The 19,157-nt window shown below is 39.0% G+C and overlaps 1 protein-coding gene across 1 annotated transcript; it reads left to right on the forward strand.

The window, feature by feature from the left end:
- The first annotated feature begins 6,494 nt into the window (after positions 1-6,494).
- nucks1a (nuclear casein kinase and cyclin-dependent kinase substrate 1a) lies at positions 6,495-18,765 on the forward strand. Its single transcript, XM_024270372.1, has 8 exons — positions 6,495-6,812; positions 12,944-12,990; positions 13,942-14,032; positions 14,152-14,198; positions 14,272-14,421; positions 15,598-15,747; positions 15,819-15,971; positions 17,792-18,765. The coding sequence occupies exons 1-8, from the start codon at positions 6,796-6,798 to the stop codon at positions 18,037-18,039; spliced, it is 903 nt and encodes a 300-aa protein (XP_024126140.1). The 5' UTR covers positions 6,495-6,795; the 3' UTR covers positions 18,040-18,765.
- Positions 18,766-19,157: the final 392 nt, after the last annotated feature.

A 19,157-nucleotide genomic window follows, 5' to 3' on the forward strand; every position in this document is an offset into this window, starting at 1 on the left:
GGTTAACCTGTTATTGTTGCATTGATCTTATGATGGATGACATGTATAGCATCATGTAAAACAAAATTGATCAGATGGATTTTTGTTTATTGTCCTTTTTTCATGCTTTTAATAAAAAGTCAGTCTAAATTTGCTGTATTTTTAAAGATATTTTAAAATGTGTCTGTGCTGGAGTCATCATTCAACATTATCAAAGTTAATCATGTGGTTTCTGCAGAGTACTGTACATAAACAGAATACACACTCATTCAGAATACAAATCTCCAGTAAATTTTGTCTATTACAGTTGAATTTTCAAACATGTTTTTTTTTTTTTTTTTTTTTTTTTTTACAAATGACAGTCACAGGGAAATAAGTTCTGATTATTTGTTTGTTTCATGTTCTGACTTAATTGAGAAATGTCAGTATGGGCTTTTTCCACTTTCAGGTAAATGTGATTCTCCAAACGTCAAAATATCAGCTCCAGCCAGTTAGAGTCACTGCAATTGACCAATAAAATGAATGAGATGACATGCCTCCTCCCTGACATCTTCAACGCCTCACTGAACCTGAAAGCTGGTGTCACATTCTTCAAAGCCACGGCAGAAATACTGATCCATGAGATTTCCTCCAGTCCACTCTCAGCGACTACCTCTTCCTTCAAGGAAATATTCATTTTCTGAAGAATTGTTGATCCTAAACAGAAAAAACTCATCTTATGTTTTAGTTAAGCAGGTATGTTTGATCATTTGGAGCGTAATTTATTAAAAATTCAAACTTTTCTGTCAATTTCTGGACATCTGGTTAATTTACGGACAAAACTCCAGATCCCAGTGATATCTCCAGTGCTAAAGGGTTAGGCTATCTGTATTAACCCTCATGCTGTCTTATGGGGTCCAGATGACCCCACCCTTATAATGATGTGTGATCCCTCGAATGACAAAGATGGACAGGATTTATGTCTGCCACAGACAGCAGTGAAGATAAAAAAAATTTTTGATAAAAAAAGTTTACCGCGATGTCTTGTGGGGTCCAGATGACCCCACTTTTAAAGTAAACTTGCCAAGGATAGCTGAAGGGTTAAGAGGGTATTTACACTGCTTCTCATCTACTCTCACACACACACTTCCATACTTCCCAGATATCCACCAGAGGCATCTGAGGGTTCAGTCCCTATGGCATGTGACAGGGTCACCGACAATTGGATCAACCCTTAATTTGGCATACAACTGCTAGTCACAAACGGGCAGACGGCTGGATCCAAGTGTAGAAGATTTTATTGGCACAGACAGGAGAACAGGAGTGAAACATAGCTAAAAGTCCACAAAGCTAAATCAGGGTCTGGGAGGTAGAGGCCAAACACAAGCATGAGGGCATCAGAGAACAACCAGAGTGGTCAGGGTCCAGGTGAGGGTTGGGGCAGGCGGCAAACAATCAGAGTTAAGGAGGAAGCAAGGTCAGATGAAGCAGCAGATCATGTCAGGATGAGAACGCTCTGTGATGCAGGCAGAGTGGCACAAACAAGACTTCGCACTGAGAAGAGCTCAGTGCTATGATTAAATACTGCTGGCTTTGACTGAATGCAAATGGAAAATGGCTAAGCGGCTTCTGGGAGTGACAACACAGGCTGATGGGAAATGTAGTGTGGAGACCCAGGAAGAGCTGGTACTCAGGTGATGGATCCCGCTGATAGCCAGAGGGGAGACAGGGGACCGATTCATGACACACCAAGCTCCAGCTTTCAGAAGTTGACTAATACTAGTTAATCAACATTCCAGTAATTTCACCTTCATCTAAAGGTGCCATGTAGAGTCTAAACTTGAAATAACAAAAAAACAAAACAAAACACTAATCCCTTAAAAGGTTTGCAAAATCCCCTAAATTCAAACTACACCTGTGTGCCTTCAAGGGATGCACAAATATCATCTTTTTCCATCCGATGCTGATAACCAATATTTCCCCTGCAACTGTGGCCGATATACGATCTTTTAAATACTACAATAACGCAGAGATTAGATTTGCTTTTGTTTCTTCATAAGAAATTCACAGCATTTATTTTACTAAACAATCATATTATACTTGACCTTTTTAACATACAGCAAGGGATCTCATAGGAACAAATATTGAAATGTATCTGAAAACCTTCAGACCATTTACTGAGTATTAGACATAGCTGTAAATCATAAGCTTTTCAATACTAGGGATCTTTTAGGAACAACATGAATCATTTTCAAATATAAAATATACATGAGAACAGTCAGAGCAGTTACTGACTATGACTGTAAACAAAAGCTTCCTAGTGCCAATGATCTATTAGGAACACGTATCCATGTAAAAACTAAAGTGTATTTGAAAACAGAACAATATTTATTTAGTTTCAGTATGATAACACAAGCTCAAATTATGTAAATATCGGCTGACACAGTGACTGGCTCCGATATATCACCCATCCCTAGTGCCTTTCTCCCCTAAACATATGGGATCATTTTCGCTTTTCCTTTTATTCAATGATGTTAAAGTAGCATACAAAATAGTGAGATGATCTTAAAGTGGTAGATATCACAATCATAAATAAATAATGTTAAAAAAAAACTAAAATTTGAAACCAGACATTCAAGTCTGTGATGGGATACAGAGCAGATGTGACTTGAAGCCCTCCAACTACAGCAGGTCATGTAAGGTAAACGGAAAAGAAAAAAGTTTCTGGGAGGGAAAAAATAAACATTTTTATCTGATTCCACCTTTTCAAAATAAAATAACAGCCTTACAGTGTTAAATCAACACTAATTACAAAGAAATGTCATGTAATTTGATGTGACGTAAACACAGAGCTGGCAGATAAATCTATTTAGTCCACGTACGACAGCCAAGTGCATAATTATTGCAGGGATTTACGTTGCAGTCAACAAATAAGCGCAGACGTTGGAATTGTCATTGCAGTAAATGCTGCCACATCTTCACAACTGGTACATTCCTTAATGAATCTTTCAGTGTGGACTGGACACAGAAAAATAATAAAATCCCACAACAAAAGCAGGAGAACAAAAATATAAATGGAAAATTACTTTTCTATACTACTTGACGGGTTTGACCCCTAACTTTTACTCTTCTTTCAAGATTGGGATTATTTTATCTTTAGTTCTGATCTAGTTTACAGTCGATTACTGTGAGGAACTTTAACACCATAATAAAAACAGTGGGAAAAGAAAAAAGAGGGACTCGTAAGGACGTCTGTACACAAGCCATTCACTGGGAAAGCAACAGAGTCAGATCAACTTGGATCAATCACTGCTAACTGATGATGTCTGGCTCAAACATGTTTCTATACCACTTATTTTCATTGAGACGATGGTAAAAAGATCCTCCAGTTTTATAAATTTTGTTTCACTCTTGAGATAATGCAAAACAGAAATTCTTCAATCTGGGCAACAGACAGATGGAAGCAACATTTGAAACTGCTGTCACATCCAGGCGCAACTCCTGTCTCCTGCAGTAAATTGTGAAATTCACTGTACTGTGTGTTTCTGAATGATCTGGTAAACCCAGACACGGCAGCATGGTTTCTGACATCTATGAAGAGGTCACCAATACATATAAACCCATATAAACCCAAGCTACCTGCTCAACATCATCCATGTTTTCCGTGATCCGTTAAACAAATGAGGCCAGGGAGTCAAGGCATCGAGCAGTAAATTTGACGCACGTCAAAAGAAAGGGCGGTAGATGTGAATTTGAAGCACAAATCGCGTCCAGCGTGAATGGACCATTGTAAAGTCAATGGATATGACTCACTTTCACTACATTTTATGATTCAATCAAAAAAATGTGTTTAGAAGTCCAACTCTACAATGCTTACATGCTACTCCATGACTAAAAAATCTAGAAAACACTATCTAGCAGCCAGTGGCAGACTTAGCGGTCTGGGGACCCCAGGCAAATAATAACATGGGACCCTCTATTATCTAGTATAAATCCATTCTAAATGTACCTTATTTTCCGGACTATAAGTCGCACCGGAGTATAAGTCGCAGTAGCCAAAATATGCACGATCAAGAAGAAAAAAACATATATAAGTCGCTCCGGAGTATAAGTCGCACTTTTAAGAGAATAGTCCAACATTTATGAACAAATTCAACAAGCCCGATGTAACGTTGCACTTGACATCAAATGCGATTCATGCGTCAAATTCAAGTTCGCTGAATCTTTTGATGTGCGTCTAATTTAATGCTCAATGCTTGTCCAAAAATGTGTTCATAAAATAGACACTCCCAATGGAGAAGCTGTCTGAAGTTTTTAGCCTCATCGCTACATGATGGAGGTTTTGACTGTTTATATCGTTTAAAATACACAGAAGATACGGATGATGTTGAGAGGTTAATTTATTTATTTGAAAGAACTCCACAAAAGCATCTTTAATCATCTCTCCATTCTGGGTTCAGGACAGCAGTTTTTTGTCTTTTTCTTACGGTGATCGTTACCTTCTAGCCTGCAGGAGCTGCATCTAAATGAAAGTTTTTAGCTGCTCTTCTGTCTGTTTATAACCCAGTTTGATGGCTTGTTGTCCCGCATTAGCCCAGGAAGAGAAAAATAAAAACAATAATAATAATGTCTTAATGCAAATGAGAAAAACATCATAACATCCATGAGGATAATGATCAAATTATCAGGAACGTTTGTTTTGAATGTAACTTCTTCTTCTGAAATTTTCAGTTGATACTCATACACAAACCTACAGTGCCCTCTAGTGGTTGTTATTGGGACACAACTGCCAAAAGGCAACCGGTTTAGGCGGGGAAAATGACAAATATATGAGCCTATTTATGTCTAACAAAATCACATATAAGTCGCTCCTGAGTATAAGTCGCACCCTTGGAAAATCTATGAAAAAAAGCGCGACTTATAGTCCGGAAAATACGGTAACCTTGTGCTATCCAAGACACGCCAACGTTGGGAGTGGGGTCATCTGGATCCCACAAGACAGCATACTGAACTTTTTTTTTTCCAATGATTTTTTATTTCCACGGCAGGCATGAAATCCTGTCCACTTTTGTCACAGAAGGGAAAACATGTCAATGTAAGAGTGGGGTCATCTGGACCCTACAAGATAGTACAAGGGTTTTAAAAAACATCTGTCACATTACTTCTTCACTGTCTGGTATACTATTAGGGATTTTCAATGTGAAGAATTTAAATGTGAATTTATGAAGCGAAAATCACATTAAAATATTTAAAAGAATTATATTTTATATATATGTAACTTGCTGTTGATGGAATACTCTATTGCTAAACGGGAATGGGGGGGAGCAAAACACTTTCACATCAACAGTCTCATGTCATTTCATTGATTTGGGTTTTTTATTACAAAGTTAAATAATATTGGGCATGGAAATTATTTTAGACATTTTTTCTAAGGATAATGTAAGTCAAATGCACTTGTAACGTACAGGTGATGCTGGCGTTCGGTGCCCTCATGCCACACTAATCCTCCGTGAGGCGCGAGTACTGGTCTGTCTGTCTGCACAAATGCTCCATTCATGCATGCCCACACAAACTCTGATTGTCTAGTTTCAACACATCTACTTCACCGTTACTTCTTCTTGCGTGTTGTATAAGTGTTCACTATGATCTGTCACCCACAGCATATCCAAAGAAAAAAATATACATGAACATTTGAGGATTTTCAGGGTAATATCTTGATATTTCCCTGTACATATTTGTTAATTTTGAGTAGATGTGACTAAGCCAATAAGTGTATCAAATCTGTTTTCTTTGTGCCATTGAACGTTTTTCTTTTTTAATTGATGCAATTCTCCTCATTGTACTTGATTTTTTTAATGATGCTTTGATGAAGTTAGCAATAAATCGAGAATGAGTCTTTATCCAATATGGGATTTTTTATTATCTACAACTGATCAAATAAACCGTATAATTAAAAGTAAGGATCTTTATTATTCATAACGTACTCCCCCCAAATTAGTGTGACTTTGCAATCCTTAGTTAAATTTACAGAAATTATCAAATTTAACTTTGATGTTTGAAATGTTTTAAGTATAAAAATTATAGCTGAATTTGAAGGAAATTCAAATAAGGTGGAGATTTTTTGTCAAAATGTCTAAAAATGTCGGTGGTTGCATGGATACCTGCATCTCATGCTGCAGTAAGCCTACCAGGTGAGACCAAGAATACGGCATTTGCTATCCCACAATGACGGTGATAGATTAATTATTGATTGTATATGACGTTGGCACGCTAAGTGTGATCTATAATTGCAGCGTAGCTTTCTGGTCTTGAGGGACCCACGCTGGATTTCATGTTTGCATCCAGACCGAGGGCCTCTTTTTGTTTTCTCAAACACTGCCGTGTCTACCAAACCTGCTGGTAGAGGCGGAGAAATACAAGTTTCAAAAATACGCTGACGAGCAGCCGGTTCGTCCAATAGGAGAGCAGTTTAACGTTCAAACGAGCCAATGGCGGGGCAGGGCAGCCTTGTCGTTCGTTTCAGGGCTCAATGGGGCGGTGCTTGTCGGCTGGGAGCCACCCCTCCAGGCCGCGGGGTTTGGTTGCACGCAGGCTGCAGTTTCAGTTTGTTTTATTCACCATTTTGAGTAGCTGTGGGTTTTGAAAAAGATTATTTGTGTTTGGAGGACGTCTCGCTGTTGCTTCTTGGTTTTCGAGCGCTAGTTCGCACGGCGGAGTAGTGCGTCGACCTCCTCAGTGTTTTGCAGAGCGGGAATCTATTTCTTTCCTCCCCCTCCTTGCTTTTTTCCCTTCTCCCCCTTTTTCTCATATCCCAGACCTCTACAGTATTCCTGCAAAATGTCAAGACCAGTGAGGTAGGTGTGCTAAATCTGTCCTTGTTTCGCTCTGCCTTAAATAACGTCGCGGTGCTAGTCGGCTGCGCGGGGAACGTGCAAGCTCTCCTCCATGTTGCGTTTTATGAGCCTCGTTTTTTTGTGTTTATTTCATGAAAAAATAATGGATGCGGGTAAGGGGGAGGGTTGGATGTGCTAGTCTGTGTGTCCCATCTTGTCCGCGCACCCTCGCCTAACATGTATCCCAGCGGCGTGGACTGCCCGCCCCGAGATAACGCGCAGCCACGCCGCTGTGTCGCGCCCGTCACGCTGGGAAACGGCTCCACGAGGCGCATTGTCGCGGATCATTTAGGCCGAGCGGAAAAATGTGTCGAGGGGGATTTTAAAACAGCCACGTTCGTCACTGCCCAGGCAACATTTTTCTCCCTCCCCGTCTTCGACTACGACGAGAATATGGCTACCCATTCATCCAGGGGAGGATCTAAAATGCTGCCACAGTAGCCCCCACCGAAGAGAAAAAAAGGAGGTGGTGGTTGGCCTTGGGTTTTGATCTCGTTACCGCGCAGACTCGCTGTTCGAGCCGCCATTATCTCCACATCGCACTTTTGTAACAATGGAGAGTCCGCTGGTGTTTCGGGGAGTGAGTGGCCGTCGGGGGGGTTTTAACACAGACACGTTTTCGGCGCTGGCTGTAAATTAACAGTGCTGGCTGATGTCAGAAGAAGGCGGGAAGCTGAAAGAGGGACTACTCCCCCCTCTGGAGCTAGATCCTCGCTGCCATGATTCCATGTTGTCGGAGCTCCATTATTACGATTTTCACCGCTTTTGCTTGTGTTTTTTTCATCTTCGCATTAAAAAAACGTCAATTTCACGTAATTTATTAACAAAATATGCGTGTTTAAAACAAAAAATATAATTTATATTTGAAAAATTCCATCTTTTCATAAAGTGGCCCCGCCCATTTTTTTCCTGTTCCGTTTGTCAGCATTTGTTTTACCATTTCCGGTTTAAATGAGTCAGAACATTTTCAAAATAAACTCAATTTTGTGAGATATCAGTCAGTAACGAAAATACCTACAGAAGTAAGCCATATATATTAACGTTTTAGCTAAGATTTCGGGGGGGGGGGTTGTTCATTTTTACTCTTAATTTAATTTTTGTATTTGTTTGTGAGAATTATATTTTTAGGAGAGTTGATCAATTATAGCAAGGATCTCCACAAAGAATGTAAAAAAAGCATGCAACCAAACCAGTTTTTAAAAATAAACTATTATTTGAGATTAAGTGTTTTATCAAGGCCAGAGTAATAAATAAATATCTTAAAATCTGAGCTTACTTAGTATTATAATTGGAGAAATTAATTTCTCGTATTTATATGTACTAATATTTAATACTTTTGATACATTAAAAATGCAGTCTCCAAATTTGACATGTATTGACAGCTAAAGATTTACCATCTGACGTCCAAATTACACACGGAGTATGCAACGGATTGCACGCATTATTTTTAAAACCAAGCAGTACACAAGGTCCCATTAAAGCTAAGTTGAGTCTGTTAATAAGAATTCAATGTATTATTATTTCAATTTTTGGAAGTGTGATATTGTATATAAATAGTAGCTTTTACTTAATAAATTGCATTTATTTTATTTTTTAGATTTTTATTGATGTGTTATTTGAGTCATTGTTTACTTGGTATGCATGGTGTTTGCATATCATTACATCAAAATGCATGATGATCCATCCATCTTCTTGACCGCTTCGTCCCTTTCGGGGTCGCGGGGGTGCTGGAGCATGTTTTTGGACGGTGGGAGGAAGCCGGAGTCCCCGGTGAAAACCCACGCATGCACGGGGAGAACATGCAAACTCCACACAGAAAGGTCCCAGCCAGGAGTCGAACCGGGGCCTTCTCGCTGTGAGGCAAGAGCGCTAACCACTGCGCCACCGTGCAGCCCCTGCATGATGGTCAAGAGTTTGAATACTTCACTGGTGGAACAATCACTAATAGCAACACTTGTGAGATTGGATGGTTTCATTAAAGATCCATCCATATGAAATTCATGTTTTTGGATGTTTTTAACATGTTCGTGTGGCATTTTCCTGATGATGGAGGACATTTATAAAAAAAAAAAAAGAAGCTTGAAATCGTTTTTCTGAGTATTTATTTATTTACATGATAGTAAATCTGGTGCAGATGTGAAAATGCTGTCTGAAAAAGACCATATTTGTTGAGTGGAAAATACGGCAGCCGGCCACAAGCTTCCTGTTGTCTAAAAAAAAGTCATCTACATCTGCCTCAAAACTGTACGGCTGTACAGCTCCAATATTTCTCAACGTTTTTGTTGTACCGGTAGTGCTAGGGATAGTTGAGAGGGACTGGAAGCTAGGAATAGTGCGTAAACAGAAGGCTCTCAGCAATGGGTAGGAGGAGGTGTCAATCTGTGCCAGTGGTCCCGCCAACGACTCAACCATGAATTTTTAATTACCTATTTTAATGAATGTTCTTTAATAATAATTAAAATATTAAAATGGATTAAAAGGTGATTGGAGTGGATCTTTAATGGTTCACATGTCCACTAGTTTTACCTCACGTAATTACTGGTTGCCTTTACCTTTAGCCCGCCCCACTTTTGCCAGAGTTTAGGGAAACAAAGTTTATTTTTTATTTTTGGAGATGCATTTAAAAAAAAGCCAAAATTGCCTTAAATACCTATAAATTAGTAAATGTCTCAGCTGAACTCTTAATTTAAAACCCTTGGCTTTTCAGTAACAGTCAAATTTGTTCAAAGAAAATAAAATCAGATCACAGGGAATCAAAAAGATTCATAAACTATATTTACGATATTAACATTATTTCACTAGCATAAAAATTTGCTACTTTTTGCATATCTTTGGATTAATACACAACTATTAGAGCCAAACTGCAGAAACTTCTCAGCTGGACAACATTGCACTGAAATGGATACAAAACTTGTGTTTTAGGATAAAATTCTTCTAGTGGTTAAAAATCATGTGACAATAGCAAATGCGTTCTTTGATTTGCTCTAAAAGCTTTAAATAACCAGATCAGATTGGCATGTTGGTTGCCTCCTGACATTTCTAAATACCTCAATAAATATGACCTAATTAATATTTATTTTTATGAATAACTATCTAACAGACACATTCTATTTATTAGTCCAGATGGTGCAGCTTGGAAAGCAGTCAAACAGACACAGGAAAATGGTTTTCGGTTGGTACTTGGAGGTTGAGGTCAACAGGAAGCTGATTCCATCTGCAGATAAAAGCAGCTTCACTGTCAAAACTGGGGTGCTGCTTTCTGCAGAAATAAGAGCCCTGCTGGGTTTGCAGACCACAGGGAAAACAGTAAATATATTTATTATTGCTGTAAGTCATTTATGAGCCAACATTAGTGCTCTAAACCAGATTTTATAGGAACTGTGAGGATTTAAGAACAGGAGACATGATCAATGGAAGTTTCACATTCAGAGCTAGTTTACAGTTCCAGCTAAACTAACTCAATTTCCAGCACTAAAGCTGATGGAATTGCTGTCTGAGGAGTTCTCCACTCACATTATGACCCCCTGTCATTAAACGCGTATATTTGTGGCCATTACTGTTTGATGGCGCCTGATGCTGTAGTATTTACGTTTGGTGAGAAAAGTGTAGTATTCTAGCTTGGATGCTGTCACTCTAACATGCCAAACCACCCTCTGCATGCTGTGACAGCTCGGCCTGACAGCTGCAGACAGATGTGTCAGTGCTGTCGGAGATATCCTCGCTGTAGTGGCTGGAGCCTGCTCAAGTTTTTCACGAAATGAATCCATGGCGTGCTTAATAAAGAGCAGAATGGGGTTCCTAAAACTAATTGGTATTGTATTGAGTTCTTAAGATATTTGTGTGCTGTAGGAGTTAGATTGAAACATTTCACTTTCGGAAAATGTAAGATTAATTTACAAATAGTTGGTACTGCCAGAAAAATCCCCTAGTAGCTTTTGGTTAATTTTACTGAATCATTTTAGGAATTACCATTGTGGCACATCAAGACATTGTGAGAAAACTTTAAGCATAACTGCTTTATGATATTGTACTTTCATCTGAATTTGACTGTAAAGATTGTTTTTCCAATTGTATTTGGTAGTAACTGATTTTGCAAGCTTTTCACACCTCAACTGTGTAATATAGAATGCAATAATAATCATCATGTATGATTTCTGAAAAAAAAATTGCAGTCTTACAAACAAGAATTCTGTCCCTCACAAACTTGTTAACGTCCATCTTCTTTAAGAAGCTCTTCAGTCTTCCCCTTTTAACTTCAATTAACTTCTGTTCAAACTGGTTATCTGTATAAGAAACCTGTCTACACCCTTAAGTAGTCAGACTACAACCTCTCCACCATGACACTGACCAAAGAGCTGTTGAAGGCCACAAGAGACAAGATTGTAGACCTGAACGATATTGGAATGAACCAATCTACAATGGGCAAACAACTTAATGACAAGAGATGAACTGTTAATGAATTTATTAATAAAAGAAAGAACTCAAAGATCACTGATAATCTCGCTCCACATATGATCATGAGCATCAAGCTAGTTGGGGGAACTGGTCAATGACCTGAAGAGGCAACAAAGGTTTCCATAGTAACACACAACGTCATCATGTGATTAATGCCTGCCGTGCTCCAAAGGTCCCCCTGCATAAATCAGCACATGTTCAGACCCAGCCGAAGTTTGCCAGAAACCATCTGGACGATCCAGAGGAGGATTTGGAGAATGCCATGTGGTCAGATGGGACCAAAATTGAGTTATTTGAAATAAACAGAACTTGCCATGCTTAAAGGAGATAGAATACTGAGTTGCATCCAGTAAACACCATAAAGCTTTTGTAAGGCACAGGGGGGGTAACATCATGATTTGAGCTGGATCTTCTAATATGACGACCATGGCAAACACATCGCCCAGGCAACCAAGGAGCGGCAACGTAGAAAGTGTTTAAAGGTTCTCTGGGTATTCTATCCAGTCTGTAGACCTCAATCCAAACGAAAATCTGGGGAAGGAGTTAAAAATCTGTACATTTACATTTCCTGAGTTCTTTGACGTACATTAAAAATCCACATTACAGACCTCTTTTTTTTATTTTTTTTTTGGGCAGAATTGGTAACTGCCAAATGCGGTTTTGACCTCCTGTGGGTTAAAACAGTAAAATTGTGAATGTAGTCTCCTGTTAGTATTTATTTATTTATTTATTACTGTTGTAACTTGTTCATTTGAACCAATGGGGGCTGAACTGTTTTTGTGTCGTACTGTCGACACATTAATCACTACAGGTTTTTCTGTGCAACTGCAGCTAACAAAAAGGATCACGGCAGAGAAAAACCTAATGTTTTGCCTCAAAGCTGTAGCTGATGGCAGGAATAAACTCCTATGCAGGAAGAAACTTGAACTGTGTCGCTCAGTTTGTTTATAAAACCTGATTGAGAACAAAATGATCACAATAATCATGACACCCTATCGACAAAACAGGTCTGAAAAGGTTGCTAATTAATTTTTGTGTCGGTTAACCTGATATTTCTCTAGCTTACCATCATTTAGGGCCGGGATAGGCAACTGAAGGGTCTGTATGATTTCCAGATATCCAAGCCCTACTCATGATTAATTACCTCCTTCAGGTGTGTCCACCCAATTAGAACATGCCGGAGCTGGGTGTGTTCGAAAACATGCAGGAATGCGGCCCTAAAGGCCTGGAGTTGCCCATTCCTGATTTAGGGGTCATCGAATTATCTCTGAAACTCTCAAAACATTCAAATTTAGAACGTTTTGTCATTGATCTACGTTCACTTTGCCACATGTGTTTCTTATGTTTATGAAGAAGATTACCGTAGAAGCTTATGCAAAAATACTTAACTTGTTTATATTTAGACTTGAAAATTAATAAAATCTTTGTGTAGGGCTCGGTGTTTGCTTCTAAATCTGTGGTCACCTGAGACTCACATTGGAGCAGGTGACTGAAGGTGTTGTCATGTCTGGTTCAACACAACAATTCTCCTGCTGTCCAGACATTAGCTAGCATTGGGCTTCTTGTTTGACATAAGAGGACATTTATTCTAATCTCCCATCAAGGCTGATGTTCTCCTGTCACGTTTGTCTTCACAGGAACAGGAAAGTGGTAAACTACTCACAGTTCAACGAGTCTGATGCAGGTGAGTGGGCTCCTGTCTCCAAAAACCAAGGCTAACTCGATCACAGTTTTAGCTAGACCAGCAGAGATCCAACTCATTTATTTGCAAATGTAACCAGCAATTAATCTTTAGACCAGCAGTTTATTAAAAAGTATGTACTCAGGTTCAAGTTTAAGTATGGGTACTGCTTGAAATTTGTGTAGTACTCAAACCGGGGCTTCAAACATTAAAAAAAAAAAAAAATTCCAAAAACACAAAAGTATGACGAAGCAACATGGAGGGCGCTTGAATACAGATACTTTATGTATCTTTGTTTTCCTACACACACTGAAGTAAATATGTGTTTCATTGCCATGACGGCGGTCTTTTGTTTTTAAACATTGAACGCATCATCAGATTACTGAATTCATCTTTTGCTCTGAAGTACGTATAAACCTGTGCACACATTGCATTCAGAATTCTGACTAAAGCTCCGCCCACCCTCCAGTCATTCTCTTGAGCCCGCCCATAATTGGTGGAAAGATAAAATGATTGGATATAATTGTACAGCAACACTGAGAAGTGTAAGTGATATGTCCTAAACAAAAGTTAAGCACAGAAATTTGGACTTTAATGTGCTGCTGGTTGTACTGAATATGTCATACCGGTACCAACATGGCACCAAGGTTTGGTACCCATCCCTTTTAAAATCTCACTCAACTCTTTAAAAATCCATTCAATCAAGATGTGAGGCCACTTAATCTTGTATAAAATGGTTCACCTTGGAATGGATGCCATGCAGTTGTTGTCCTTAAAGTGGAGCTGTCGTGGTAGCACAGGTGTATCTGACAGCTACAGGGTTTGTTGAACTCGAGACAGAAACTTGATCTGAGTTTCTAGTTTCAAAGAGTGTAGCGTATCTCATCTCTGGAATGCTGTTCTGCGTTAAGACAACTCTGACTTTCGACTGAACATCAGCTCCTCTTCTCGCAGAAGAGGAGTACGGCGATGACAAGCCGAAGAAAGTGCGACCAGCCCCTCGTGAGCCCAAGCACAAGCGATCAAAGAACTCGCAGGATGAAAGGTTAGTGCTCGGTGGAAGCTGGCAGCTTCCTGTTCATGTTTGAATGAGAGCAGAGACATCGTGCAATTGTGTCCGACCGAGCAGAACTTTAGTCTCAGACTTTGTTTGTTTGGTTCCAGTGAGGACTCCGACGACAAACTTTCCAAATCCAAAAACGATTCAGCCGGTGAGTTTTTGATCCACGTGTAAGCGGCACTCCATATGACCACCACGCACTGAACTGTCTTGTTGCAATGCAGATGACTTTGGCAGCGAAGAGGAAGACAACGAGTTTGGAGAGGAGGAGGAGGAAGGAGGAAGCGACTATGAAGAAGAGAGAGGGAAAAAGGCAAAGAAAGCCAAGCCTGAGAAGCCCACCAAGAGGGGTCCGAAGAGGAAACGAGCTGCAGGTCAGTGCTGGGAGAAAAATGTCTATACTCGGATATCCACGATTTAATCCTAAAATTTTTGTTAAAATATTTGTTATATCCCCAGATTGGTAATTTGTGATCTTTATGTAGTAAATTTAAAAAACTTGTTGAAGGATTTTCAGTGCAACTGTTAGGGTGAAAGTATGATGGGTAATACATATATTTAAATTTATATAACCCGCTGATGATTACACATTTCTTTTTTTTGAGCCGCAGAGTGTTTACATGTCAGATATAGTTATTTGTTTTGTATTGTAATATATATCTTTATAGCCGTATATGAGAAATCCCATCGAGATATAAAAAATTCCACGTTGCCCAGCCCTACTTCAGACCATGTAAACTTGCAGAATGATGATAATTTTAGGCATAAACTAAAACAAAGTGAATGCACTACTTTCACTGGGAGTAAATAAACCTTCAAAGTAAAGTGTCAGTAAAGGTTCTCATTTACAAAGTTAAGCTATTGAGTGTTTTTTTTGGTGATTAAAAAAAGAGCAAGTTTTGTTAACTTAAAAAATATATTTTAAAAAAAGTTTTAAATATGCTCAACAAAATAAATTTAAGAGTGAAAAATATTACAAAAATCTTCAATTATGAGAAATAAAAAAACGTGAAACCACAGTGGAACACAATACATTCGTCTATCTTGTGGAAGTTTTTTGTAGTATTTCCACTATTTATATTTTTAATCTTTATGTTCGTAATATTTTGTATTTAAATTTTGTACTGTATTTAAAACCAAAATATTTTTAAAAACTATTATTTTTTACTGACACTTTATTTTGAAGATTTCTTTACTTCCTTTAACAGTAGCGGATTTGATTTTGGGACATTGGAACAGTCTTTATCTCCTAACATTAATTCTTGCAAAATCAGAAAGATGATTAAATAGTTAAATGGTTCAAATTTTAAGTTTCTGACTGGAGTAAAAAGGACACAAACTTGTACCTGACTAAATAAATCACGGCAGCTTTCAAGGCATTCTTAGTTTGTTTTCTTTTTCGGCTCCCACACAAACGCTAAACTCTTCTCTGGTGATGTCATTAAGAAAAAGTGTTCATGTGCTTCTAGATTTAATGGGTAAATGAGTACATTTGTTAATATTAATATATTATTTTTAAAAATTCCAATAAAAAGAGTTTCTTTGTGCAGACGACAGTGACGATGACAGGGACGTGAGTCGAAAGCGTACAGTGCGCCAGGCGGCATCCAAGGCGGCGTCCAAACAGAGAGAGATCCTGCTTGGAGACGGAGGCAGCGAGGATGAGGAGCACGAGGACCAGGAGGAGCCATTCCTGGACCGTACGTTCACCATCGCGGTCAGGGTTGACGTTGGGCTGCCTGGCACGCTCTCACGCTGTTTCTGTTCACAGCTGACGAGTCGGGAAGCGACGAAGACTTCATGGTGGAGGACGACGATGACAGCGACTACGGCCGCTCCAAGAAGAGGAGCAAGAAAGTGATCCGACGGGGAGCGCCAGACAAGAAGGAGAAGAAAAGCCCCAAACCACGACTAAAGGCCACAGGTGAGGTTCTACAACTGGTCACATGAATGTTTGATGTTTCTAGTTCTCCTTTTGAGACTCCTCTAAGGTTATTTCTGAATCCCTCCCAGAGCTTGAGGAAGTTTCTTCTAACCAAGAGACTTTAAATTAAAGGCTCAGGCCTCCCTAACTGTCTTTTTATTTGTGTCTCTATTGAGTTTACAAGTTATATGATGTTGGAACCTTTGAAAAATGACTGCCACTGAACTAATGTCAACATTAAAAAAACAACATTTGGATTGAGGCAAGGTAAAATTATTGACGTTGAACAGCATTTGATTTACTCTGCCTGTGTGTGACGTCACGACCAACACAGCCACGAGACGGCTGAGTACTAACGCTGAGAAAAAAGTATCGAGCCACCATGTGATGAGCTGGTATCTGGTTCAGAGCTAGTTCCAAAATTGCTCACCATTTTTGTTGCTCCAGTAATGTTAGCTTGATGGTGTGAGGGGCTGTAAGCTGGAGGGAGGGAGAGTTAACAGAGAGCTCTCAGCAATAGGCAGGGGAAAGGGGGGCGGGGTTGTTCCACGCCAACAGTCCTGCCTTCAACTCGGAGACAAATTTCTAAAGAACTTATGTCCTACAAACCAGGCAGGGATGCCATTCCTCCTGAAGCCTCAGATCTCACTAAAGATGTCCTGGATCAATTTTAAGTCAGTGATCAGTAAATAATCGTTTAAAAAAAGGAGCCAATATCAACTATGAATCATAGCAATTATGATATTAATCAAATTCTTGTTAAAATAAACCATTACTCCTACTGATTAAGAATTCTTTTTGAACAAAAATGACTTCAAAGTGTTTCAGAATCCTGAAAAGATGACGGAGATCAGTGGATCCAAAACATTGTAGTGATGACAAAGACTCCTTTTGATCAGGAGAGAAGTTACTGAAAACCAGGTCATTGATTTGATCTCAGAGATCATTAAACTGTCACAACTAAGGCATGACAACTAACAGGAACCACAAGAACATCTAGTGACCTTTCAAAATAAAACACAAACTTTCTCAACACATTTTCAACACTTCATTTTTTTTACCATGAATTCCTTCAATAGTCACTACTTTATAATGGTGCTTCTAATTGTATATCACAATATAAATTATTTGAATGCACAATAACGGTATATATCATGGTGTAAATTATTTTATATCACAATAGCAATATATATCACAATATAAATTATTGTATATTGCAGTGACCATATATACCATGTTATGCCACAATAAAGTGTATTTTCAGTTATTCTTATAAAAAAAATCAACAAAAATGTAATTGCTTACTTTTCTCTGACATTATTTTTTCGAGTAACGTGTAGCTAATTTGCCACCAATGAAAAACATTCCAAGTTGTACAAAAGTTCAGCAATTAAAAACAAACAAATAGAAACAATAGAGGAGACCAGACAATAAGTTTCGTTATATTGCCCGGCATTACTTTGTGAACTTTGTACGCTGTTCACAATTTTTTTTTGTGTTCAAAACTACTGTTTTAAAATCTGGAAATGTCCCTAAAACTTTCCCAAGTTTTTATAAATGGTCACTAGATGTCAAATATAGACGACTATGTGTTTGCACTTGAATGATTTGTCATCTAAAAAAAAAATGCTTGCATATATTCTCCATAAATGATCTCAAGTTTTCATTCTCAGAACCAAGTTCAGATTTGTTTTTTATGTCTGAAAATTTGCTGTTTAAAAAGAAAGTGGTCAGTATGTGTCTGATTTGTGTTAAATCAGATTGTTTTAGGGAGCAGTGAGATGATACGTCATTTATTTACTGAACTTATTTACCCTCAGTGACCCCCAGCCCAATGAAAGGAAAGGGGAAGGGTCGCCGCAGCGCCAAGACCGTGGAGAAGAACTCACCCAAAGAGGAGGAGGAAGACGAGGAGCCCGAGAGCCCCGTAGAGGAAGACGAGGAAGAGGCTGAGGCCGAGAAGAAGGAGAGCTCCCCCGCTCCCAAGACAAAGAAGGAGGCTGAGGAGGAGGAAGAGGAAGAAGAGGAGGAGGGCTCAGAAGAGGAGGCGCCCTCTGGAGAAGACTAGAAGATGGTACCTGATGGAAGCCCTTCGTCCACATCTCTTTCTCTTTGTCTCTGTTTTCTTTTGTTGCTCTGCATTTAGAGTTGTTGTTTGTTTTATTTTTTTCCTCGCGGCGGCCTGGCTCAACGGTTTCCTTTTTTTTTTTTTTTTGTCAAATCGTTTCTAGCAGCTTCTGCGAAACCGCCGGCGAGCGTCCGTCCTGATCCTCATCAACACTATTGACTTCAGCGTTAATTCCTCCTCTTCCTTTCTTTGCTGCGTCATCCGGTTGAATATTTAAGCACCTCTTTTCTGACTCGTAGCCTTCATGTACGTTCAAAACCGGCGCCGTTTCCCGCCGCCACTTCGGACTTCATCATCTCCAGCTTTTGTGCAATTCTTCCCGTTTCTGTTCTCAGCTCGTCAGCTGCTTCTCTACAACGATTTGTGGTTGTTAGTCAGGCTATCGGTTTTATCTCAACACAATTACACACACAAACACACACAAAACCTCACTGCCTGGCTTCAACCAGCATCATGTTCAAGCCCTTGAGCCAGGCACTGCAAAATCTTTAAAAGAAAAGAAATGCAAGAAGAGATGTTTTTTTTTCTGTTTTCAGTTTTAAAAAAGAAAAAAAGTTGAATGTTTTTTCTCCTGCTGTTTCATTGGTCTAATTCCTTATTCAGATTTTTTTTGTAATGTTTGTTTTTTAAGAAAAAGAAATAAAATGTATCATGGTTTTAAAGAAACAGACCTTACCCTTTCCAATCTGTTCTCGTCAATCTGACACATTTTGATGCCTTGCCGCTGAAGCTGGGCGGTCCGGCGCCCTTTTTTCTCTTGATGTTTTCATGGTTTCTGACTCAAACGACTCTTGGGCTTTTAGGCCTCCGCCATAAATCATGATCAAATTAGTGCAATCGGAATCTAAAGCCATTAATCCGTAGTGTCAAACTCACTTATTTTATGACTTGAGTCCAAAAATAATGATCTTGTTAAATTTTTCCCAAAATGGTCATAAGAATAAATTTTGAACTAAACCTTTGGTTTGAAACAACCCCCTTTTTTTCTATGGTTAAATTGTCCCCAAATTTGAACTCAGAATTATGTATGAAGCAGAAATATGTTTATATAGAGGTAA

Source organism: Oryzias melastigma, linkage group LG5 (assembly GCF_002922805.2).
Source record: "Oryzias melastigma strain HK-1 linkage group LG5, ASM292280v2, whole genome shotgun sequence".
NCBI lineage: Eukaryota > Metazoa > Chordata > Actinopteri > Beloniformes > Adrianichthyidae > Oryzias > Oryzias melastigma.